The sequence below is a fragment of the Cydia pomonella genome, chromosome 10 (genome assembly GCF_033807575.1).
Source record: "Cydia pomonella isolate Wapato2018A chromosome 10, ilCydPomo1, whole genome shotgun sequence".
Taxonomy (NCBI): Eukaryota; Metazoa; Arthropoda; class Insecta; order Lepidoptera; family Tortricidae; genus Cydia; species Cydia pomonella.
Genome location: NC_084712.1, coordinates 8,080,694 through 8,104,647, shown reverse-complemented (window position 1 = coordinate 8,104,647; position 23,954 = coordinate 8,080,694). Strand labels below are relative to the sequence as shown.

Genomic DNA, 23,954 nt, shown 5'->3' with positions numbered 1-23,954 from the left:
TTTGCTAAAGGTTATGTATATTAAAAGAAAATATGCATTATTGTTATAAAGGAAATTACCTATACATAAGTAAAGATTTTATTTATTATACAATTTCGTTTTATTTTTTGACCGTTACAACCCTTACCAACCAATCATTTTATACTGAAGTTTGCATAGTCTTCAAGATTTCTTCCAAGATCAGAGGGCCTAAGTCGAGATTGCAGTCGTTGATAGAAAATGCCAATCAAAAATATATGTATGGAAATAGTCACGTGACTTTTCGTAGCTCTGTCATCCCGGTATATTTTTCCATGGCTAGGCCCCCAGGAGGGAGAATTTTCGGTACTAAACACAGGCAAACAGGTTGATTATTAATCCTTAGTGCTACGTCTGATGTTGGAGGAGCGTCTATCACCATTATGATACTAGGCAATTATGTACAGGTTACACGTAACTACCGCTCCGCAATTATGCACACAGGAGGGTATCCTCTGCATACCTACATACTACCATTTCTGCTTTTTACTCTTCTGCTTAAGCGAGCTCAAACTCTGCGCTTTCTGCATCTCCGCTTGCTCCGCCTCCACAGTCTTGTCTGTCATCATGTCTAATAATATCTCGAACTTGAGACGCAGCATGTTGTTCTCCTCCTCTAACTGTTCTAGCTCGTTCTTTAGTCTTATTATTTCTCTGTGCGCTGCGCCGGCTTTGCCTGATGCTGAAACATGATGAATGGTCATTGTTAATAGAATGTAGGTGCCTATTCACGTATCTTAATCGTAAACAAAGCGTTTCAGTCATTGTCATTGCGATTGATAATACATTAGATATAGATAAGTAATGACAATTCGACAGATTACTAAGTCTGCATTAGGCTAGTAGATTATGGCATGCATACCTAAATTAAAAATTAACAAGTAACTGTCAAAAATATTTTTGACACACTTATATTGCCGACTGCACTTTCTCTTTTTTGTATGTCTATCAAGTACTTCTGGAAACTTTTCGAATGAGCCTGAATTCAATGTGTTTACGTTATCCCATCGAAGAGTTCCTTTGGCTACCTTCTGACTGCATCATCAGATCAGCTCCATGCTAGCATACTATTGCATTGTCACCGTAAATACGGAAGTATAATACCAAATTTCAGCTCAAACCGACACCAGGAAGTGGTTCAAATTTAAGTTACAAGATTTGAAGCACATATATATATATATATGTAGATTTATACAAAGAAGATAACGTAAAACTACCCAACTATAGTCCAATACTGCAACTATGGTCCACAAGTTCAAAAGGAAATTAAGTATCTATACCAATGTTCCTTTTGGTTTACTCCTAGTTTTACCTTCCATTTATAAACATACTTTGCCTTAGAACTACAAAAATATAGTAAAATACACACCTGAACCAGAAAAATTAAGTTTATTTGTGGACCATAGTTGGGAGCTTTGGACTATAGTTGGGTGGTTTTACGGTACGCGGTGAAGCTAAATAAAAGTGTATAATAAAAACATACCTACTGGATAAATCTAAGCGCAGAAGCTCTTAAAGCGCACGTCATGCACGAAATAATACGAAACGTGTGACGCGCATAATATGTGCCGATGGAGTAGGGATTTATCTTCATTCGTCACCACGCACTAATCAATTCATTAGGCGGGTCTACACTGGCTGGTTTGTGCGTGAGGAAATTGCCTCGCGCGTATGCTCGCTCTGTGTGGACCCGGCTATTCATTTATTTATTCAATAACTATATTTCATTGTTTGAAAGAACTGATATATAGGCACATGCATGAAAAAACATTTAAAAAACCGCGACGGACAAGTGCGAGTCGGACTAGCCCACTGAGGGTTCCGTACTTTTTAGTGTTTGTTGTTATAGCGGCAACAGAAATACATCTGTCAAAATTTCAACTGGCTCACATTTCTAACTATCACGGTCATGAGATGAGATACAGCCTGGTGACAGACGGACGGACAGCGTAGTCTTAGTAATAGGGAGCGTGCATGAACTATAGGAGGCAGCACAGGAGCCGTCAGAGTTTTGGCGCGAGGCGTAAATGTGATGTTTATTGTTCCAATGTACCCCACAAGATGGCAGAACCTACTATGCACAAGAAAATACGTGACGTGTAAATTTACATGTTTATTGTTCCGATTCAGCCCAAAAGATGGCAGACCCTCCAACGCGCACGGTCTCTATAGGGTCCCGTTATACTCTTTGGGTATGGAACCCTAAAAAGCATGACCGTGCGCCGCTGTGGGAAATGTGAGAGGAAAATTTAATGAAATTCCGTAATATATATGTTGACAAATCGGGAGTTAAATTTTGTTCTTATACGCATTCCTACATGTTTTGATTTTTATTACTCTAAAGTCACCCTATTTAGGTATAAGGTCGGCGGTACCTATTGGCCCTGTTGCTTTACTTCTAGTCCAGGTAGAAGTTAGGTTAGGTTAGGAGCCCAAGAGGGGATTTTTGTAGTACGAGTCGAATCGAGTACGAGCGTGTCAGATTAAGATATGAGTGATGTCTTGCTACCCCGTGGAGTCTACCTGAACCACTTTTAGCAGTCTATGTTGCTATGTTACTTGGTGGGGGGGTTCAACAAATCTTTCAGCAGATTGTGGATTTCGTAATTTTAGTCCAAATTAATGCTAATGGTTATAATGTGAAGATTGGGCTTCGCACTTATGATCGTCAGATTAAGGAATTGCGTACTTATTTAATAATTGTCAGATTAAGTTATAGAAAAATTATAACATTGCTCCACAAAATAACCAAATCCAAAATCTACTTAACGATTTTTTAAACCCTTAAACCCCCCAAAATTTGAAAAAATCTGTAGACGTTTTCCTGCTCGCTGGAAAAGAAAACTGTATAAAACAAACTTTCATTATAAATAAATAAATAACTTTTTTTTCTTCCTATCATATTCCAAGATGTCTCGAGTAACTATACATTTAGAATCGCCGGCTCTCCAGCTATAGCAATTCTTTTGAAGAAAAGAGTACCTAGGTAAAGAAACCCTGCATAAATACAGGCTTAGCAGTACGTTCGATTAATAGTTTACTTTGACTGTAAGCAATGTAGAACTAATTACTACCTGGTATCCATTGTCCATCTTCAAAAGTGACCTCAAAGTCGCCAAGCTTTATTTTTGGTGGGCACAACTCCAACGAAAGCTCTTTAGACGCGTAGTCACTACCGAATTCCTTCTTTATCACTGATGTATCTGTTCTTCGCACAGGAATCGTTTTAGGAGTAAATTTATTACTAAATAAAGGCATTTTAATTAGCTTAGATACTACGAGTGCATTGACATGGGAGCGCTTCGCGTCATAACAAACGTTGCCATGGCAACGTAGTTACGTGTCCAAGGTGGTTGCGTTCAGAAATATGGTTGCAATGCAACCTACATGGTGTGTACACATAAAGCAAAATGCTGATTAAGTATTACTATCTCACTCTAACAAATAGCTATCCCTGTCTTTTCCTTGTAAAGTAACTATGAAATGAAGCCAACATAATTAATATACGATGCGTTTTGTCGAATTTACCACGGTAAATAAATAAAACGCAAAAATCAATACTCGTATTTTTAATACTGTTATTCGAGAAAGACTGGTGTTTACAAAATATTAATAGGTAAATTAAGTATAATAGGTACAAAAATACAACCTTACGAACGGAAAATAAAAGGTATAAAGCAAGTACCTACTTAAAAATAAATAAATAATAAAAACGTTATCTCTTATTAATGCTTAAGTTAAGTGGCAGTGTAAAGTCTGCGGAATTATTATGATTTCAGTCTAAATAACATCACAGCTGGGATTATTAATAGTATTGATCCGATGGCATAGGTGACGGCCGCTCCGGAGCACCAATACACTGGAAGCAAATAAATAAACAAATATTAAGCCTGTATAGCTCGCAGCTTATCTGATAACACAGTATAAACAAATACCGCTGTGAATGTGTTAAAAGGGCAGATAATTAATACCTATATATGGCTATCTAGTGGTTAGCTCTGATAAATTAATTATTCGTTTTATTTGGAGGGTTATTCTACAATACAAGTACAATGCATAAGAGACGCAAAGAGGAATCCCTCCCGCGGACGCTCCGGCTGTGGAATGAGCCCCCTGCCGAGGTTTTCCCGAGGGTCTACAGTATGAGAATCTTCAAAAAAAGTAGTGTACAGATTTTTAAAGGGTCGGCAACGCACAAGTAACACCTCTGGACAGGTCAGCGACAGGCGGGGCAGGTCTGGTCAGTTGCAGGCGTCCATAGGCTACGGTGACTGCTTACCATCAAGCGGGCCGTATGCTTGTTTACCACCGTCGTAGTATTAAGAAAAAGGAAATCATGTAAGTAAAATAATATCAGCCAATATGACAATCGTTTGAACGAAACTAAACGCTATTGTCTCTCTATCACTCTTCCGTATTAGCGCGATAGAGACAGTGTTTCGTTTTGTTTCTCTGCGTACAATTGTCATCTTAGCTAGGCCCCCTGGGAGCCTACCGCCAACATCGAATAGTCGGAAATAATTATCCGCCTCACAACTCACAAGCTGGCGATTGCTTGCATATTTAGAGATGCAGATAACGATTTTCGATGTTGGCGGCAGGCCCTCTGATATGGACTTTAGCCCTTAGTTTTCCATCGCCCGCACGAGCGCACCGAAGGCATGACACCGCGAGCACTGTCGCTGCACATTTCTATCGGACGCAGCTGTGTAGGCAACATACGACGTCATACAGAGACCAATGTCTACAAGTGAAGTGACTTATTCACCTGAAGCAGCGACAAGGGGTCCCATCGCCCGCGCGAGTGCTCCAAGAGAACGCAGAGCCCCGAGCACGGCGCCGCGCGCGGCCGCCGGCGCTTGCCCCGCCGCCATTGACGTCATGCAGGACACTGCGAACGCTGTCGCTGTATAAATTACATAATTTATTATAATAATCATTACATTTTTGGAAACTCAGCAATGGTGGCATAGTAGCCTTAAGGCGTGCAGCTTCGAAACCGGTGGTCTTGGGTTGAAACTTATGTACGAAATATCATTAATTTATCAGTCCTTGTCCCATGCTCTTTGATGAAGGAAAACAAGTAACTTAGCCAATTCTTGGGATAAAGTAGCGAAAATTATCACCGTATGGCAACCGTGAAAGCGCCAAAAATACATTTTTTGCACCTACCTATATGTATTTTGGTCCTTCGAACCGGATTTATTATATCCTCGTGCAGTAATAAAATTCTAAAGTTTTTAATCGATTATACTTGCACATATCATATATATGAACAGTAAGCTGGAGAGATAACCGACCCCCCGTGCAAGCAAGTTTTTATACAAGGCGAGTCAATTATCTCTGTAGCTTACTGTACCTAATTTAATATTTGTGTCATTTTCAAGCAAAAGCTATCACATTGTCGCCTGCCATAAAGTACGCTCTGATAGGTTATTCGAATTATAAGGTTATATACAAACAAATCTCGTCCTTATGGCAAGCGACAACGTGGTAAATTATGCTTGAGGACGTCACTTATGGTTGAAAATCGTTTTGTGAACACTACTTACTGCTTTACTAATGAAATCAGCAAAACCGTACAAAATTAAACCAGGATATCCGTATCCGCACACAGGAATAAGATTTGCAAACTAGATTAGCTTTCGAATGAATTAAATCAATTACCTACGCTTAGGTTTGCCACGGTTACCTCAATAAGCAGAAAATACTATTTACTGATTGACAGATTCAAACAAACCGCACCGCTCTCTACGTTCCTAAAATCCCTAAATAATAGCGAACAAGAAGAGCCCCAGCCACAACCAGGTTAAAGGCGGCAGCGGCACTGTAGCTAGCGCTATACATAGGAACGACACTGGGGTGAAAGCTATCACTCTACCCTTGCCAATATACCATACATATACTTACATATAGCGAAGAGGACGAGTCCCAGCCATAGCCAGGCTAGGGGGGCCACCAGAGGCGGCTGCGGGACTGCAGCTAACGCCACACATAGGAACGACACTGGGGTGAGAGCTAGGGCCCCTCGCGCCGCTCGCACCGCGCCGGCGGCGCCGAGCCTCCGCGCCGCGCCGCCTTGTAGCACGGCCATTATTAAACCTGGATACCACAACGTTATTAAATTATTATTCTCTTAACCGCTCGACACACAAAAATACGAGTATCAAAACCTTGCCTTGAGAGCTTGGATTCATTTAAACCAGCCTAACTAGGCAAAAATATCCTAACTAAAAATATCCTAGCTAAGCGTAGTTGCCCTAAAATTAATCGGGACCTATGCAAGTATATACTGATATACTTTCCTGATAGATATGGTATTAGGTTTTCCGAAAAAAGCGAAAGATTCCCGTCTAATTAAAATTATAGAAAGATGTGAGATCGAAGGGCCAGCCCGATCCCTATTAATTGTTACACAAAAAGCGAACTTAACGTCATTCCCTTAACTCTTTTTCCTTACAACAGTAATCTTATATTATGACTGAACTACAACTACGTTTACTAAAATAATACTAAGCAAAAAAACTCAATCAAAAGCTGATTAATCAAATACTAATGTAATTAGGTTAGTCATTCAAAATACGTCATAACGGAAAACAGACCGTGGGAACAATCATAACCCATTCATTGCCGACGCCTCATATTTTTACTCATCACGCAGTGCCGCCGCCTTCCACGCGACGACGCGAATTCGCGTCCGCGGCATTACGTTAACATTTCATGGACGCGAGTTCGCGTCCGCGGCATTAGGTTAACCTATTTCAAGGGCGCGAATTCGCGTCCGCGGCATTACGTTGTCAAGGACGCAATTTCGCGTTTTCGGCATCGTAAGTGAAATTTTTGCGCCTAAAAACAGTTTTTGTCGAAAACGTATTCAGTATAGACGTGACGGCCGTATACTTCAGACGTATATGAGTTTTTAATGGTTTTTAGTAAGATTATAAAAGTTAAAGAAAGTGTTTAGATAATGGACAAAAATATTCAATATTAAATGCAACCCATTTTATTATAGTTAAATATACAGTCGAAAATGTTTAGTACCCCTGGACATAAACATGTCTGCGTATCTAAATTATTTTAGTAGTTTGTATTATTAATTGCCACAATCACTTATAAAGTATATGGCACATGATTAAATTACTATCATTAAATATTTTTCGCGATAAAAGGTAAATGACAATTACCTAATATAAACATAATGGACGGGAATCCGCCTCCGCTTCACCCGAAATGAAAATGTTGAGTATTACAAATGTGTTTATTTTAATAACCGGTAACAGTATACAATTTGTCTTTAAAAATTACATCTCGGGATAAGTTTTTTTAAATAAGTGTTTTTCTAGCAAAAACTATTTTTTCTAAATTACAAATGCACTGAATCCAAAAACCGAAGTATAATATTCTCCTTCAAAAAATAAATAAATAGTTGTTTTCTAGTAAAAAAACGAGGCCGCGAAATCGCGACCCCGGAATTACGATCGGACGTGAATTCGCGTCTTCGGCATCCGAGATAAGAATTATGAAAATTACAGATGCACTGAATCCAAAAACCAGCAACAGTATAATATTATCCTTCATAAATAAAGTAACATTTTGGTATCAGCATTTAAGTACAGTTGTTTTCTAGCAAAAAAAAAACAAATAACTCGAGGACGCGAAATCGCGTCCTCGGCATTACGATTACACATACATAGGACGCGAATTCGCGTCTTCGGCAATGAATGGGTTAATAGTGATAAAAGGAACCGCAAGCATTGCTTATCTAACTTGAACGGTGACGCAAGAAGCGATCAAATCTTTATGCTTGACGGAAATTGCTCAAACCTTCAATTAAATGCCGATTAGTAAGTTATGTAGGCTACTTAAACATTCATTTCAATGCTTATTAAACAAGGTGTTCGAAAAGCAGGTAGAATCGGCATGAAATGCCTTGTACCTTAAACATAGCTACAATATTTTGCAAAAAAATCGTAAATATCCAAGACATATTAACTTCATCTGAAGAACATTGCCCTCGAATTCCAAACTCCTTGTTTACTACAAGGATTCCAACAACTTACCTATAACCAAGAACATCTTCCCTTGCTGCATGGCAGTATAGTTAAAAGTATGATGCGTCAGGAATGTGATAGTGAACTCTAGGCCCGAGTATATGAACAGATACATTAAGTATATTAGCCCCAGCTTTGACAGCACTTCATTCTGGTGTTTCGATAGATTTTTAACTGCCGTGAATTTCAGCAAATGCCAAGGAGATATGTAGTCCAATGCCTTGGATAAAGTGAACGAGAGAGATGCCCTTTTTTCCTGCAAACAAATGCTATGTGTAAAACTTACTTAAATAACCAGATCTTAACTGTGAATATTTTTCATTTGCACTTTTAGCATTTATTCTATTTCTGGGTTTACAGAAATACACTAAGATTAAAAAAACATACATATTGTTATATTGTTTCGTACGGTCGAGTTAAGATAATAATTTGTATGTATACAAGAACTCTAAACAACACAGTTACCGGTTTAGAAAGGGTTACTTTTGAAATTACCTTTGGCAGTGACTCGGGCAAGCAAAATATGACTAGAGCAATATTCGCAAGAGATAACGAAAGTGCGTAGAACGCGGGCCGCTCGCCCCAAAGGCCGGAAGAGTTGTCGTTGTTTTTCGCGAACCACGCGCCCGCCAGGGGGCCTACGATGAACCCTATTGAGAACGCCAAACCCACCAGTGCCTGTAAATACATGAATTATTAGCCTGTCGGCTTGAATACGACAATTAGCGGCATCAGCATGCCTCAGGAGCGAGTGGTGTGAGAGTGAGACGACGCGATGCTACTTCTCGCTCGCACTTGGCGGTCGCTGGTCGCTGCCACTTGATGCCGACAACGCACAATGTCGTGCCTGAGTCATAAAAACAACATGATGAGCGTCTTATTTTCTGTTGCCAAAGATTTGTGTAAACATTATTTCTATGTCATGATTTTTAGTCTGTTTGTCTATTTTATAAACTTATCTTTTAGCACAATGATGTCACTGTGAAGACTATGAATAGTCTACTTATAATTATGCCGATTCATTATGATTATTGTTCTGTACAAAATTAAAATCTAAATTACATTCAATATTAGGCGGGTCTACACAGAACGAGCATACGCGCGAGGCAATGTTCTCGCGCACAAACCGGTCAGTGTAGACGTGCTCGCTCGCTCGCTCTGTGTGGACCCGCCCATTCAGTAATAACAAACACAGAAGTATACAAGCCAATGCATGTATAATAATTGCACCAATGAATTTTTAATGAGTTTGTTACAACTGTTTAAACAACATTAAGTATACCAAAAAAAAAGCATAAAAGTAAACTTTTACTTGAAAATAATCTTTAGTTTGTACTTTAAAAAAGTTCACCTCATGTTTCTTCCTGTAAAAAGATAAGGTAGATAAAACTAATTATATTCAACTAGATTTGAATTTTACATGCAGATTTTTCCAGATCTTAAATATATAGTTAATATAATCTTACCATAAATTTATTTTGTTTTAAGCAGAAACATCTGCAAACAATGCTATTAAGCCTATCCAATAGGACTTGGAACTCTGGTAGACGCTTAAGAAGTGTAACACTCTTATGGTAGATGTCACTAGCATCCCTTAACACATTCACTGCCAGACAAAAAACGGCGCACTACCCCAGAAACCGGTGGTCTATAGCTGCGTACAAAATAACCTGCCCAGCGGGTTGTCCAGCATCTGAACAAAGTTCACGAGCGCCCACCAGGTGGGTTCCCAGCAGTGAATGTGTTAAAGGCTCATATGGTGGAAATATTTGCTATCCATGGATGTCTTGATAGCTCAGATGGCAGAGCACTTGGGTAGTGATCCAGTGGTTGTGACTGTTGTGAGTTTAAGTATCACCCAAAGCAGTAATTTTTTCACTTTTAAAGGACTAATGGGTCAAAATGGTCCAACACCAACCGAGTTAAGAATTAGGTCATTAGATAGGTATTTTTATGTACTTCATATCTTTCTATGGGCTTCAAGCGGAATTCCATTGCAGAACTGAGATATTTGTATTTTAGTCAAAATGTCATCACACTTATTAACTAGGCAATAGCAGTGGTGCACGAACATCTACCCTGCAGCAATTAATTTACTTTTTTTGGACTCTATTGCTTAGGTAATAAGGGTGATGACATTTTGACTAAAATACAAATAACTCAGTTCTGCAATGGAATTCAGCTTGGTGCCCATAGAACGAAATGAAGTACATAGAAATACCTACCTAATGACCTAACTCTCATTTCAGTTGGTTTTTGGACCAGGCTCCATACAAAGTTGCCCATGGTCCTTTATTCTAAGCTTAATAATCTTACCATTCCTCTAGCCCGCGTCTTCTCATTGGAGGCATCGGCAACAACAGCCATGCTCAAGCTGACATTGGCCTTGCTGAGACCTCCGATAAACCGAGCCAGCACAAATATACTGAATGTGCTTGCAAAGCTCCATAGTGCATGTGATGTTGCTATCCCTATCTGAGGACAAAATTAAAGTATTATTTTAAAATGTGAACCTTGAAAATACAGATTACTAGAAAAAATTATTCAGCATATACATCCCATGCCCGTGCCCGCCATGTGCCCGTGAGCATTGTGAGACATTTTAACTAAGCATTCCTGGTAATATTTAGAAACTAAAATGTCATATAAAATTTTCTGGATTAGGCCTAGTTTCAGAGATAATTAAATGTTTTTCGAAATTATTCTTGCGCCAAAGTCGGTACAAAACACATTTTTGACTGCGGTATTGCCACTTTGAGGTCTAGTCTAGCCATACCTATTGATTGACATCAAAAAATTAAAAAAATGTATTCAAGAGGCTACCCCCAAATAAAAAAAAACTTTAGTTGATTTTTGGTTATGTGTTTATCAATAAAAACTACGTTTTATGTACAGGAGTGTTCAAAAAAAAGGAAAAAAAAAAAACAAAAAAAAATTTTTTATGTTGAGTTTCACTAAAAGTCATATAACATTTTTTGCTTCTGTTGCCATCAGGAAGAGGAATGCACCGTTAAAATCTCTCGCAATGCTCAAGGGCACCTTTCATATATACATATATATATATATATATATATATATATATATATATACAGTCCATTGACAATTTGATATCTAATCAGTATGTTATATCAGAAAATTTTGTATAAGTAGGCATCTACTTACCAAACACAGTAAAAGCATGGGTTTCCTTCCATAAGCATCAGAGAGACTTCCAACTATGGGACTTGTTAAAAACTGTAGAAAGCTGTACATAGAGCCCAGTGCACCACCAAATAATACTGAGGCTAGTTTTTCTGGGGCCCCTGTTAGTTTTTGAAAGCTTTCAACTGCTCCCAATAAGGAGGCATATAAAGTTGTGCCTTTCCCTTCTTCCCTATTATAATAATCCAATAAAGAAGGTAGCAGAGGTAAAATCATGGTAAAAGCCAAAAGATCCAGCAGAAGCGAAACGAAAACTAGGCCAATGGCCTTAGAGTTTCCGGATGAGTTTTTATAAGTTATTTTTTCATCATTATCCTGTATTAATTGTTTTGCCGGTTTGCTCAGGACTTCTTCTCTCTTCCTCAATTCACCATTCATTTTATGGTCTCCCTAAAAGTAAAGTAAAATACTAAAAAACGATGAATAAGACCCAGAATATCACACTTATTGAATAAACAAATAACGCACCATATTTATTCAAGTTGTATACGCGGCACTGGTAATATGGCTTCTTGATGAGAACCATATGGAGCCATCGATCGTAAGTATCGACTATTTACACTTAAATTAAGAAACTTTCACTTTTTGCCGACAAAGCAAAACACCGCCTTCTATCCTACAACTACTGAAGTGACTGAACTCAAAGAGCATATAATCACTACGTTCTATGAACTGAATGTGAATTGAACTGAACTGAACTATAGGATAGGACAAAAGTTGACAGAAATGACAGAACTGACACTGACATTACTGATCTAGGTTTCCATCACAAAAAATATACCCTATTCATTTGGTCACAGAATAAATAGTACTACCGACTACCGTACAGGGGGCCTACCGCAAAAACCGAAATTCGAAAATTCCGGGAATCTTTCTCTTTTACTCTCCATAAGATGTAATTAGAGTGACAGAAGAATGCCCGCAATTGACGAACTTAAATATTCGCAGTTATAGCCCAGGGTTATTTATAATTACGTCTTAGTGACAGTCAAAGAGAAAGATCCCTGCAATTTCAGTTTTCGCGGTAGGCCCCCAGGTCCGACGTCGGGCCCGAGCAAGAGTGTTTTTCCGTTTCACCAAATATCAGCACATTGTTTACAATATTTAAAATGTAAAAAAGTGGTTCAGTCGCAAAAATATCCAACAGTGAACATTTTTGTCAATTAGGGACAGTATAACGTTTCAAATATTGTAAACGATGTGCCGATATTTGTAAAACGAAAAAATACTCTTGCTCGGGCCAGGCCTGATAAAGTGTGGATGTAATTGGCATTGGCACTGCTCGTGAGGCCCAGTGTCATAAATATGTTACATAGAGTTTTAACTCTGTACATAATTGGGCTAAAGTTAAAATTGGTCTGAAAAGGAAGACGTCATCGGTTCCCAGGAGGTTAAGGGGCTCGCAGAGGAAGCGTGCTTGCTGTTTACATTCGCGTTCGGCTTTTCATTGGGTTACAGAACTTACAAATCTTATACCTTGCCGCTCGTGTTTCAAATTGATTAGGTCGACGAGCTTAGGGGCTGTGGCCGAGACACGAGACGAGCTGCGAGCCGAGCTACGAGACGAAAGTGTATACATTAGGGCTCCTCTACACGATGGCCCATCGTACGCCAGTCTAAGGGACGCATCTATGCAGTGGAATGAGATAGCAATATCACTTGCTCCCTCTAACGCATAAATGCGTCCCGTGGACTGGCCTACACTGCGCCATCGTGTAGAGGAGTCATTACATTAACTCAAGGAGCTTACGAGTTATAGCAGACATGAGACGAGACGAGCCGCGACTGCCGCGAGTCCAGCCACGAGCCGAGCCACCAGTAGCGAATGTAAACGCGACAGTGTTGCCAGGCGTACGATAATTATCGTACACGTACGATAATTTGGGCTCCGGTACGTTGTACGTTCCAAAGAGCATTATTGTACGCAAAAGTATGACACTTTCCTTGCGAAATAGGCTACAATTAGCACCTTTTGGGTGCTCCTTGGTTTGTGTCAAAAATATCGAAATTTCCTGTAAACCGTTTGGATCTATCACAACAATAAACAAATATAAAATTGGTTTTTGCGCAATTTAGACGAAAATTGCGGCTTTGTTTGACTATACATTGGACATGTAAGCTTATTTTGCAAGACATTTTTTTTCATCGGTTCGATAATTTCGACACTTAAATACGATAATTCTCTTCCGCTCACCTGGCAACACTGATCCGCGGTGACTCGAGCCCGGTCTAGCAGCTCGGCTCGCCACCGCACGCGAATGTAAAGCGATATGTTTTCTTGTCCGCCCTCTCTTCCCCCTTGCCGCCGTGCAGGGTTGCCAACTTAGTGGTTTTACCACTAAATTTAGGGGGAAAAAAAGCAGCCAGTGGTTTTTTTAGGGGCTAAGTATTTTTAGTGTTTTTTTTAGGGATTTTTCTAAAAGTGTTCACGATGTGAGAAGCTACATACTATACTGGAAATGAAACGTTCTCGATACCATAGTGTATCCCACTCTGTGTTGCTTGAACTCGCAAGTGCGATTGAGAAGGACATACACGGCTGAACGTTCCGATCTAAGCTACACAGTGATTTGTAACGTGGTTGTAGGATATTTCGTCGCTGTAAAGGCGGTTTAGATCATCATTTATGGTCGGGCCGCCTTGTCGGGTCGTGCAGTGTTAGGCCGGCCACATACGGAATTTTTACCCGATTTCCTTACGAAATGACCTGTGTGAACGGAACGTCGCTATACACATTCATACAGCTGTCTCGTTTGCACATGTCATCTCATACGGAAGACGTATAGAAATAGAAAGTCCGTATATTAATAATAAAAAGCAAGTACGGTGGATCAGGGAGAGGCAGGGTACTTCCATACGTGCGGTAGTCTGTTATGGCTATAAGTTTGATCTAGGTGTTGGGCCCCACCAAAAGTATCGTGTAAATAAGCTTCTAGCGCTCTATTTTGGGTCTGTGGCGTCGTGGCTGTTGATTCTTGGATTTGATGGCAAACTTGAGTACGACGGGTGCGAACAGGTTATTGGATGTAAGCGAAAGATGCAAGAACTTTTTATGTTGCCTTGCAGAACAGATACAAAAACGGCTGCCGGATAATTTATCAATCCTGAAAGTAATTGCTAATTTAGACCCAAAAGTGGCTACGTCTCAAGTAAAACCTGACATAAAACCAGTTTTAAATCACATTCAGCGACCTCATATTTACGGAAACAAAAATGATATCGAATCTGAGTGGCACCAATTGAGTAATAAAATGTGGTCAAACACTTCAACATCAGCGGATTTTTACTCTGAAGTATACGACGATTGCGATGCTGCTGGCTGCAAACGTTTCGAAAATATCGCAAAATGCGGGTTGGCTTTTACAACAGTTCCCATTTCAAATGCAAGGGTATAACGCGCGTTGCCTATATATAATATAGTAAAAAATAAGCTGCTGAATAGATTATCCATTGAAATGCTGCAAAGTGTGATGATGGTCCGCTTCACACTACAGCGATTAGGATCTTGCGTGACATTTACTCCAACAAATAAAATGTTAAAACTATTTACCGTTCATATGTATGATCATAAAAGTGTCGAACCGGTTGACAATGATTTAATGTACGAAATTCTGGAAAATGTACAAATAAATAATTAATTAAACGTATAATTTCTTTTATTTTTTATTTAGTGGGTTTTCCAAAACAATAGTACAGTTTTAGGGGCTTTTAAGTTGTGCTCTAGGGGTAAAAAAAATTTGGAGTTGGCAACCCTGCCGCCGTGTCGCCACAAGGCTTTCTAACGAATGTGATGCGACGCCATTTTGCCTGTGAGGTTGAGTATTTTCGGTGTTGAATTCGTGATTCCAAACATCAATTAAGTATGGGTGAAGATAAAGGTAAGGCATTTATAATATTCAGTATATATCAAGACCTGTTTGTGGGTTCAGTTTCCTCATTGATATGATGTTGAACAGATCGCCGACGCAGATCCCGTTCCCGAGAAAGAAGGCGCTCCAGATCACGATCAAGGGAGCGCCGTGAGAGAGAAAAGCGGCCGGCAAGGAGCAAATCGAGGTCTCCGACGTCAAAACGGTCGCGTCGCCGCAAGCCTTCGCTCTACTGGGATGTGCCACCACCGGGCTTCGAGCACATCACTCCTTTGCAGTATAAGGCTATGCAGGCGGCAGGCCAGATCCCAGCGAATATCGTAGCAGACACGCCCCAGGCGGCAGTCCCTGTGGTTGGCTCAACCATTACTCGGCAAGCGCGAAGGTTGTACGTGGGCAACATACCATTTGGTGTCACTGAAGAGGAGACCATGGAGTTCTTCAACCAGCAGATGCATCTTTCAGGATTGGCCCAAGCGGCCGGAAACCCAGTCCTTGCTTGCCAGATAAACTTGGACAAAAACTTTGCATTCCTCGAGTTCAGATCTATAGATGAGACTACTCAGGCCATGGCATTTGATGGAATCAATTTCAAAGGGCAGAGCTTAAAGATTAGACGGCCACATGATTACCAGCCTATGCCTGGTACTGAAAACCCATCTATTAATGTTCCAGGTTAGTAGAACTAATCCAGTTTGAATTTCCTGCATTGTTACTGTTGTAATAGCTTAATGACTTTCAAAATAGATATTTGAGCCCTTTCCAACGGAAGAAGTGAGATTTGCTACCTTAATAATGAATTGTAGTGACATGTGTTAAAATAAAATTGACATTTAACTGTAATCAACCTGCACCATCCTCTTGGACCGGGTGTAAAGGTTTAACCCTTTAATGGGCAAACTTCCATTTTATGTGGCAAAAATGACCATTATAACAATTATTTTAAACTTCATTTCAAAATGACAGGGTTCAATTTTCCATAGTTTCTGATAGGTTTGACTGTTCAAGGGTTAAAGTATGTCATTGCATTATTATGTACATTTACAATAATTCTCAAATTCATTATTTCAAATGTTTTTCAGCTGGAGTTATCAGCACTGTGGTTCCAGATTCTCCACATAAAATATTCATAGGCGGTTTGCCTAACTATCTGAATGAGGATCAGGTAATTGCTTTATTTTTTCTTAGTTGCCCTTACACTTGCAACTGAATCCCGATTATAGATCCCAGACACTGAAATGTCATTAAAATACATAAATTGACTAACTACTATGAACTAGTATTTGTAAGAAAATGAAAATATGAAGGCAGAAATTGCCATACGGTAGTTGATAGGAAATGAAACAACATTTCAGTTTCTAGGATATATAAACTTAACCTTTCGAGACCGGTGGGCTCCCTGGGTAGCCAGCTTCGAAAACCAATGACGGAATGTTAATTTTTGTGTTACATGAAACATTAATTTCAAATTTATAAATGATTGGAAATTTATTTTAAAATAGATACTTACAGTAAGTTGTATAGAAGTAAACCCCCCCCCCCCCCCTCCCCCTTCATACATAGTAATTTGTTTGCAGGGGAGTCACTTAAGTCTGCAGCTTACTGTACATGAAAATCTGTTGTACTGCCCATAAGAAGTTAATGTCTCATTTTTCAAGTTTTTTTTATAGTATATGAAGTGCATTTAATTTGTTATTTCAGTATCTAATTAATTGCATATGAAGTGGTATTTTGTTTTACAGAAAAATGCCTTGTTTTCTTAAATATCTGTGTCTAAATTTCATAGCCAGCTTTTAGGTTTCTAGGTAAACAGATCCTTATGCGGCCATGAATGTGAGAGTGATGCAGAAGCACTGCAGTGCATGCACATTCCAGACCTCCTTTCTAACTAATCTTCTGACAGCTACTCAGCTTATCCTGCCAAAAGTTTCCTATTCCATAGACAACTCTTTTTCCAAATTATATTTGAAAATCATTTCTAGGTTGATTGTTCCAATTTTGAATAACATTGAAATCTACACATACATTTAATGTAACTTGTCATTTTTACAGCATAACATTTTAGGCTTTTTAAATATATATAAAAACTTGATTATTTCGATATTTGCCTCAAACAAAATTAAACAACAACTGAGCAAATATGATTTTAAATGAGTAAGGCGATTCCCATTAGGTAGCCGCAACATTTCAGGGCGAGATTCAACAGTTGACAGGGCTACGGTGGCGCCAGCAGTGAGCCGCGATATATTTTGGTCCATTTCAGGTATTTCAGGTACCCTAGCATGGACGAGCGTCTCCTCGCTCGATGATTACTTATACAACTCACTGATAGTCTGCTTTCTGCCCCTCCCTAGCTTAGATATGGCACATTCGCGGCCCGCGTGTCACTGTTGTCTCTCATTCTCACCTATACGTCTTGTACTTGAACGAGACGTCGGCACTCCAAGGCAAGTCTCCTCCATTCACACATAATTCTAAAATGCGGCTAGACACAGGTCAGATAACATTCATTAATTTGCTGCATATTGCCACTAATGTTCACGGGAACATTCAAACTTTTAGAATCCTTTCTGTGTTATTAGATAAACAATTATATATTATAAAATAATTTGTATTTTATTTTTGTTATAATGTGTGACTTGATTTGCACTTATGCAATATGTTATGAAACAGGTGAAAGAACTCCTGATGTCATTTGGACAACTCCGAGCTTTCAATTTAGTGAAAGATTCTTCAACGGGTCTCAGCAAGGGATATGCCTTTGCTGAATATGTGGACATTTCAATGACAGATCAGGTGAGAATAAACGTATTATTAATCTGAATGAAAAATTCTTTTTTCATGACTCATCTTTGTACTCAATTTGATTTATTTTTAGGCCATTGCGGGTCTGAATGGTATGCAGCTAGGTGACAAGAAACTCATAGTCCAACGAGCCAGTATTGGGGCAAAGAATTCAACGTTGGGTAAATACATTTTACTCTAAACATTATGTTTATACATTTATGATCCATTTTTTATGTGGGTTGATATGATTGATGTTTAGAACTCGAGCACATTTGTAATCTCATAACTCAAAGATAATCCTAGTCTATTCAAACATAAGATAGTACCAATGCTGAGTCTTTATTCATTCACAGTTCGCATCATTCTTTCATTTTGGTGAGAATGGTGACTAAAATGTTCAAAGGTTCGCTCACTGAATAAAATATGACTTTCTTTAAAGGCCAAGGTTGAATTAAAACTAATGTCTTCAGCCCATGCCAACGTAATATATTTTGCCTTTCTGGCTGACAACATAGATTCTATGATTAATTCTAGACCACAAGGCTCTGTTAGCAATCGTTATTGATGTTTTCACTATCAAATATAGAAATTATAATTTAAATGGAAAAGATACACACTTATTAAAATTTAGGTTTTCATCACGACGATTTATTTGTGCAGCTGGCTGTAAAAAAATGTGTTTTCAGCCATGACGGGCGCTGCGCCCGTGCAGCTGCAGGTGGCCGGGCTCACGCTGGCGGGCGCCGGGCCGCCCACCGAGGTGCTGTGCCTGCTCAACATGGTCACTCCCGACGAGCTGCGCGACGAGGAGGAGTATGAGGACATCCTTGAAGACATCAAGTGAGTAATGTCCGTGCAGCTGCAGGTGGCCGGGCTCACGCTGGCGGGCGCCGGGCCGCCCACCGAAGTGCTGTGCCTGCTCAACATGGTCACTCCCGACGAGCTGCGCGACGAGGAGGAGTATGAGGACATCCTTGAGGACATCAAGTGAGTAATGTCCGTGCACCTGCAGGTGGCCGGGCTCACGCTGGCGGGCGCCGGGCCGCCCACCGAGGTGCTGTGCCTGCTCAACATGGTCACTCCCGACGAGCTGCGCGACGAGGAGGAGTATGAGGATATCCTTGAGGACATCAAGTGAATAATGTCCGTGCAGCTGCAGGTGGCCGGGCTCACGCTGGCGGGCGCCGGGCCGCCCACCGAAGTGCTGTGCCTGCTCAACATGGTCACTCCCGACGAGCTGCGCGACGAGGAGGAGTATGAGGACATCCTTGAGGACATCAAGTGAGTAATGTCCGTGCACCTGCAGGTGGCCGGGCTCACGCTGGCGGGCGCCGGGCCGCCCACCGAGGTGCTGTGCCTGCTCAACATGGTCACTCCCGACGAGCTGCGCGACGAGGAGGAGTATGAGGATATCCTTGAGGACATCAAGTGAATAATGTCCGTGCAGCTGCAGGTGGCCGGGCTCACGCTGGCGGGCGCCGGGCCGCCCACCGAGGTGCCGTGCCTGCTCAACATGGTCACTCCCGACGAGCTGCGCGACGAGGAGGAGTATGAGGACATCAAGTGAGTAAAGTAAATAAAAATGGCTTTACCATTGCATTTTGACAGAGTTGAAAACCCGTTATGACTTTTTGAGCTTTATTTTAATAAAAGTACTATATAACGCTTTTTTTTAATTACAGGGAGGAATGTAATAAATATGGCTGCGTGCGCAGTATAGAAATCCCTCGACCCATCGAAGGCGTAGAAGTGCCAGGTTGTGGAAAGGTGAGAATGCATGATTTACGACCATTCCGCGGCCCTACAGGCTCTTACTTCCTCGCGTTGTCCCGGCTTTTTGCCACGGCTCATGGTAGCACTAGTCCCAAGATTTGGCGTAGGCACTAGTTTTTACGAAAGCGACTGCCATCCTTCCAACCCAGAGGGTAAACTAGACCTTGTTGGGATTAGTCCGGTTTCCTCACGATGTTTTCCTTCACCGAAAAGCGACTCGTTAATATTAAATGATATTTCGTACATAAGTTCCGAAAAACTCATTAGTACGAGCCGAGGTTTGAACCCGCAACCCGGAAGTCACAGCCCGCTCTTACCGCTGGGCCACCAGCGCCCCTCCGCGGCCCTACAGGCACCTGAACTAATCAATATAGTAGACAATTTATTCGACTTTGTATGTCTATTAGTCTATGTTTAGTAGCATTCATAACTTGATCAAATTAAAATAATTTTCTTTTATTAGTCTGTGACAGCTAGATACAGAGCTATCTAGTATAATCTAGTTTATCCAGTGTAATTTGTTTGCTCCTCTACTGTAGGACTTGTTTAGATTTCTGGGAGCTTGAAATATCCTTCTATGCCTAATAATAATAATATTCTTTATTGTGCACAATGAAAACATGATTAAATACAGCAATTAACATAAAAAAAATTAGCAACAACAGGTGGTCTTATCGCTAAAAAGCGATCTCTTCCAGACAACCTTCAGGTAGTAGAAATTACCGTAAGGAAGAAATATGTAATACCTAATTAGTTTATGTTGCTTCAGATACCTTAGTTAAAAGAATACAGCGAATTGAAGTGCTCTATTTCGTTTGTATTATAAGCTGGTGCTATTTAAACTAATTAGAGGAATAGATATACCTCATGTCATTGTAAGTGCAAAGTTCCATTACAATCCAACACGTAGTTTTAAAATGAGAACGAAACTGCGTTTGTATGGAAAGGTGAAATTCGGCCGAGCGTGCTGCGGACTCAAATAAATTATGTTGTAAGCTGTAAGGAATATTCTGATATAATGTTATGTTGATCTTTTACAGGTGTTTGTAGAGTTCAACAGCATCGCCGACTGCCAGAAAGCGCAGCAAACCCTCACAGGAAGAAAATTCAGCAACCGCGTCGTGGTCACATCTTACTTCGATCCAGACAAGTATCATCGTCGAGAGTTCTAAACTCTTATATACTTGACTTCAGCATAAATCATTTTTCTCATTTGTTCATTAGTACAATCTCTTAAGTGACATTTTCCGACGTATGTGCTCGGTTTAAGATTTTCATATACCATAATTATTATTACGTATTAAACTAAAATAAATTGATTTTATCCAGGCAATGGTTTTATTCGACAAAAATGTAAACATTAAACTTAAAACATGACTACAAATTACTTGTCTAGTAATTTCACATGGTTGTTAATCGCTTAACCGCGAAAGTGTAACACATTAAAATAGTAACGGTGGTTTAACTTAAATTGACACTAAAATACATAACGTGAGCTATTAGAACGTCTTTCGGCTTCTATTTTCTTAGCAGTGAATAAAATGCAATTGACTAAGAAGAATTTCAAAAGACGTTCAACTCACGTTTTGTATAAAACGCTCTTCAAACGTCTTCATTCTGCAACGCAGGTTGATACGTATTCAACGTGCCCGTTTCAGAGGAGAGGACAAGTTTTCTCATAACCACGTACAGAATGCCGCCAATCATAAGCATTCCAATGCCCGCGATGAGGCTAATCGCCCAAGCTGGTATCGCGTTGCCACCTAGAATTAAACGAGCTACATTAAACACGGTCTCGGTTGGTATCGATGGTATCAGAGTTATTGATTTTAGAAGAGGTGAACAGTGGTAGGGCATAATTATTTTCCATCGTATTTTTACGGAAACATACGAATGTGTCTTTACTAAACTCAGTCTCGCTCGGTACAAAAGTACTGACGTTGACTGAAATAGCATGACAAATACGAACCTTTCCGAGAAAAGACTCCTACCTAACCCTTCAAGTGGCAGGCCGCCGGCTCGTGGTCGATTGTCATTTAAATATGAAATTTTATTGATTAAAATAAAATCAAAATTTCAACAAAAAATGACATATGCCACTTGAAGGGCTAAGGCCCACCCATACAAATGAAAAAAACAAAAATTTGAACCTATGGTGAGGAAATACATTTGATTTTATTTTGTTTGAAAATTGAACGAAACAACAAATGCAACTATGTTCCAATTGAATATGATTTTTCACCGAACTGAATAAGTCCTATAAGGTAGAACCTTGGACCTGAGGATACGATGGAAAACAGTTATGCACTACATCTGTAAATATAAGAAAAGAAAAAAATGGTACCCCCGAGTTTGACAGCTTTACCGTGTAATGTACGGGACGAACAGTCAACCAATTTGAATCCTAGGCCACTGTAGAACCATGTCATAGGCACCATCGCCTTTATAAGGAGGCTATTATAAAATAAAGGTAATAATAAGTGTACTTACGGTAATAAGTCCGTGTCATCACACGCCTTCCTCTCAAAATCTTTCTTCGAGCTTCAGCCTCCTGTGTGAGCGTGCTGATGATTACTGAAAAGTTCGCATACCAAAGAAAGCTTAAAGTTTTGTCAATAAAAATACCACTGAAAATGTTTATAAGTATGCTTATTTTTATTGTGACGACCGGTTTGGCCTAGTGGGTAGTGACCCTGCCTATGAAGCCGATGGTCCCGGGTTCAAATCCTGGTAAGGGCATTTATTCGTGTGATGAGCATGGATATTTGTTCCTGAGTCATGGGTGTTTAAGTATTTATAAATATTTATATATTATATATATCGTTGTCTAAGTACCCTCAACACAAGCCTTATTGAGCTTACTGTGGGACTTAGTCAATTTGTGTAATAATGTCCTATAATATTTATTTATTTTAATATAATATTTATTTATTTTTATTGTGAGTAAAATATCTGTAAAACTTAATTTTAACTGGGTCATATAAAATACACTTAAATCAAAGTTGTCTTTGCTTCTAGTTTCCTAGATTTAATTATGTTCGTCTATTATTATTTACGTTAAGAAGGGCCCAGTCATATATATAGGGTAGACCAAGATAAGTCTGCAGCGATTTTGATAGCACAGACATAAGTGTTATTTTAAACGTCAACTTCTATGAAATTATGACATAACACTAGCACCGTCTGTGCTACCAGAATCGCTGCAGACGGATCTTGGTGTAACTCTAGATTTGGGTGAAAAAAAAATGTATGTAGGAGCTGTAATTAGTCTTACATTAATTGATTCCATTGTGGTATGAAAATTAACCATGTAAATTGTATTCATTTATACTTAATTAATATTTCACACTTGAGTTTATAGCATACTTACGGTAATACACTTTCATGCGTGTAACTTAAACAGAAACTGCTGTCTGCTTAATAATTGTCGTAACACAATGGAGTCAATCAGCTTAAAACTAATTACAACTCCGTAACTATAAACATTTTTTTGTAATTTACCCAAATCTAGAGTTACACCAAGATCGGTCTGCAGCGATTCTGGTAGCACATTATAATGCATGTTTGTTGTTTTATTTCCAATAACCCACTGATTTTCAATATTATTGCAAAGAAACTAAGACTATTTCAAATACTCAATTGCCTCTGCCTATAAGGGTTAAACGTTCTTTACGAGTTTTGGCCTAGCAGTCCTCTAGTAATTATCTATATGAACATTCTGGGCATATAGTATAGTACCATTCTCTCACTGGAGTCGTAATGGGTAAGTTTTCGGGCTGTGAATAACCAAATTACCTGCTTTGTTAAACGAACCCAAATAATTAATTATTTGTATATATTAGAATATTGCATATCTCAACAATCTCGATACATCGGGTAATGCAAAGTAGGTCAAACTTAATTAGGTTTGGTGCCTATTCAGCATACCTGAACAAAGCAACTCGAATACAATGTAACTAGAGATAAGGGGGTCTGTGTCACAATAGGACCCTCATCATAACGTACCCAAGATAGCCGCCAAGTAAAACAGCAAGGACCTCCTTTGTGCCATTTTGGATCACTCACTCCTTTACACTAATTATAGTAATATAATTTTGCACTAAAACAGCCAACAGTTTGGAACGCAATACAAGGTGTGTTCGTGCTAGCCTTGGTTATCTTATCATACTGATAAGAAGTATGATTACTACCAGTCATTTACTTTGTGGTGTAAGCGAAGCATATCCGTAGTTCGGAATTGGTCAAATGAGTCAAG

General features: G+C 39.5%; 3 protein-coding genes across 5 annotated transcripts; 1 reads left to right on the top strand and 2 right to left on the bottom strand.

Annotated features, from left to right (window-relative positions):
* Positions 1-64: 64 nt before the first annotated feature.
* On the bottom strand, positions 65-11,910 carry LOC133521991 (major facilitator superfamily domain-containing protein 10). 3 transcript variants are annotated; one of them, XM_061857158.1, is made up of 8 exons: positions 11,739-11,910; positions 11,232-11,660; positions 10,386-10,544; positions 8,565-8,747; positions 8,079-8,325; positions 5,929-6,120; positions 4,787-4,924; positions 65-700 (listed from the first exon to the last, which is right to left on the bottom strand). In XM_061857158.1, the coding sequence occupies exons 1-8, from the start codon at positions 11,739-11,741 to the stop codon at positions 489-491; spliced, it is 1,563 nt and encodes a 520-aa protein (XP_061713142.1). In that variant the 5' UTR covers positions 11,742-11,910; the 3' UTR covers positions 65-488. The 3 variants fall into 3 exon arrangements, with proteins under 3 accessions (XP_061713142.1, XP_061713141.1, XP_061713139.1); XM_061857157.1 differs by lacking the exon at positions 65-700 and adding an exon at positions 3,573-3,877 and having other exon boundaries at positions 11,232-11,679; XM_061857155.1 differs by lacking the exon at positions 65-700 and adding an exon at positions 3,573-3,877.
* Positions 11,911-15,020: 3,110 nt separating this feature from the next.
* Positions 15,021-21,027, top strand: LOC133521987 (splicing factor U2AF 50 kDa subunit). Its single transcript, XM_061857151.1, has 8 exons — positions 15,021-15,148; positions 15,227-15,814; positions 16,222-16,304; positions 17,813-17,935; positions 18,018-18,105; positions 18,613-18,766; positions 19,609-19,693; positions 20,740-21,027. Exons 1-8 carry the CDS (start codon positions 15,133-15,135, stop codon positions 20,869-20,871), a joined length of 1,269 nt encoding a protein of 422 aa, XP_061713135.1. The 5' UTR covers positions 15,021-15,132; the 3' UTR covers positions 20,872-21,027.
* On the bottom strand, positions 21,019-23,954 carry LOC133521988 (uncharacterized). The gene is made up of 3 exons (XM_061857152.1): positions 23,705-23,954; positions 22,190-22,273; positions 21,019-21,462 (listed from the first exon to the last, which is right to left on the bottom strand). The coding sequence occupies exons 1-3, from the start codon at positions 23,748-23,750 to the stop codon at positions 21,302-21,304; spliced, it is 291 nt and encodes a 96-aa protein (XP_061713136.1). The 5' UTR covers positions 23,751-23,954; the 3' UTR covers positions 21,019-21,301.

Bases quoted from the DNA above. Each gene is read 5' to 3' on its own strand.
- LOC133521987 (XM_061857151.1), top strand. The intron at 18,106-18,612 runs GTAAATACATTT...ATGTGTTTTCAG, and splicing joins GGCAAAGAATTCAACGTTGG to CCATGACGGGCGCTGCGCCC. The intron at 18,767-19,608 runs GTGAGTAATGTC...TTTTAATTACAG, and splicing joins GACATCCTTGAAGACATCAA to GGAGGAATGTAATAAATATG.
- LOC133521991 (XM_061857158.1), bottom strand. The intron at 8,326-8,564 runs GTAATTTCAAAA...ATTTGTTTGCAG, and splicing joins TGCCCGAGTCACTGCCAAAG to GAAAAAAGGGCATCTCTCTC. The intron at 6,121-8,078 runs GTAAGTTGTTGG...TGTGGTATCCAG, and splicing joins GAAGATGTTCTTGGTTATAG to GTTTAATAATGGCCGTGCTA.
- LOC133521988 (XM_061857152.1), bottom strand. From the start codon at position 23,750: ATGGCACAAAGGAGGTCCTTGCTGTTTTACTTGGCGGCTATCTTGG. The intron at 22,274-23,704 runs GTACGTTATGAT...CGAACTTTTCAG, and splicing joins TTACTTGGCGGCTATCTTGG to TAATCATCAGCACGCTCACA. The intron at 21,463-22,189 runs GTAAGTACACTT...GTTTAATTCTAG, and splicing joins GATGACACGGACTTATTACC to GTGGCAACGCGATACCAGCT.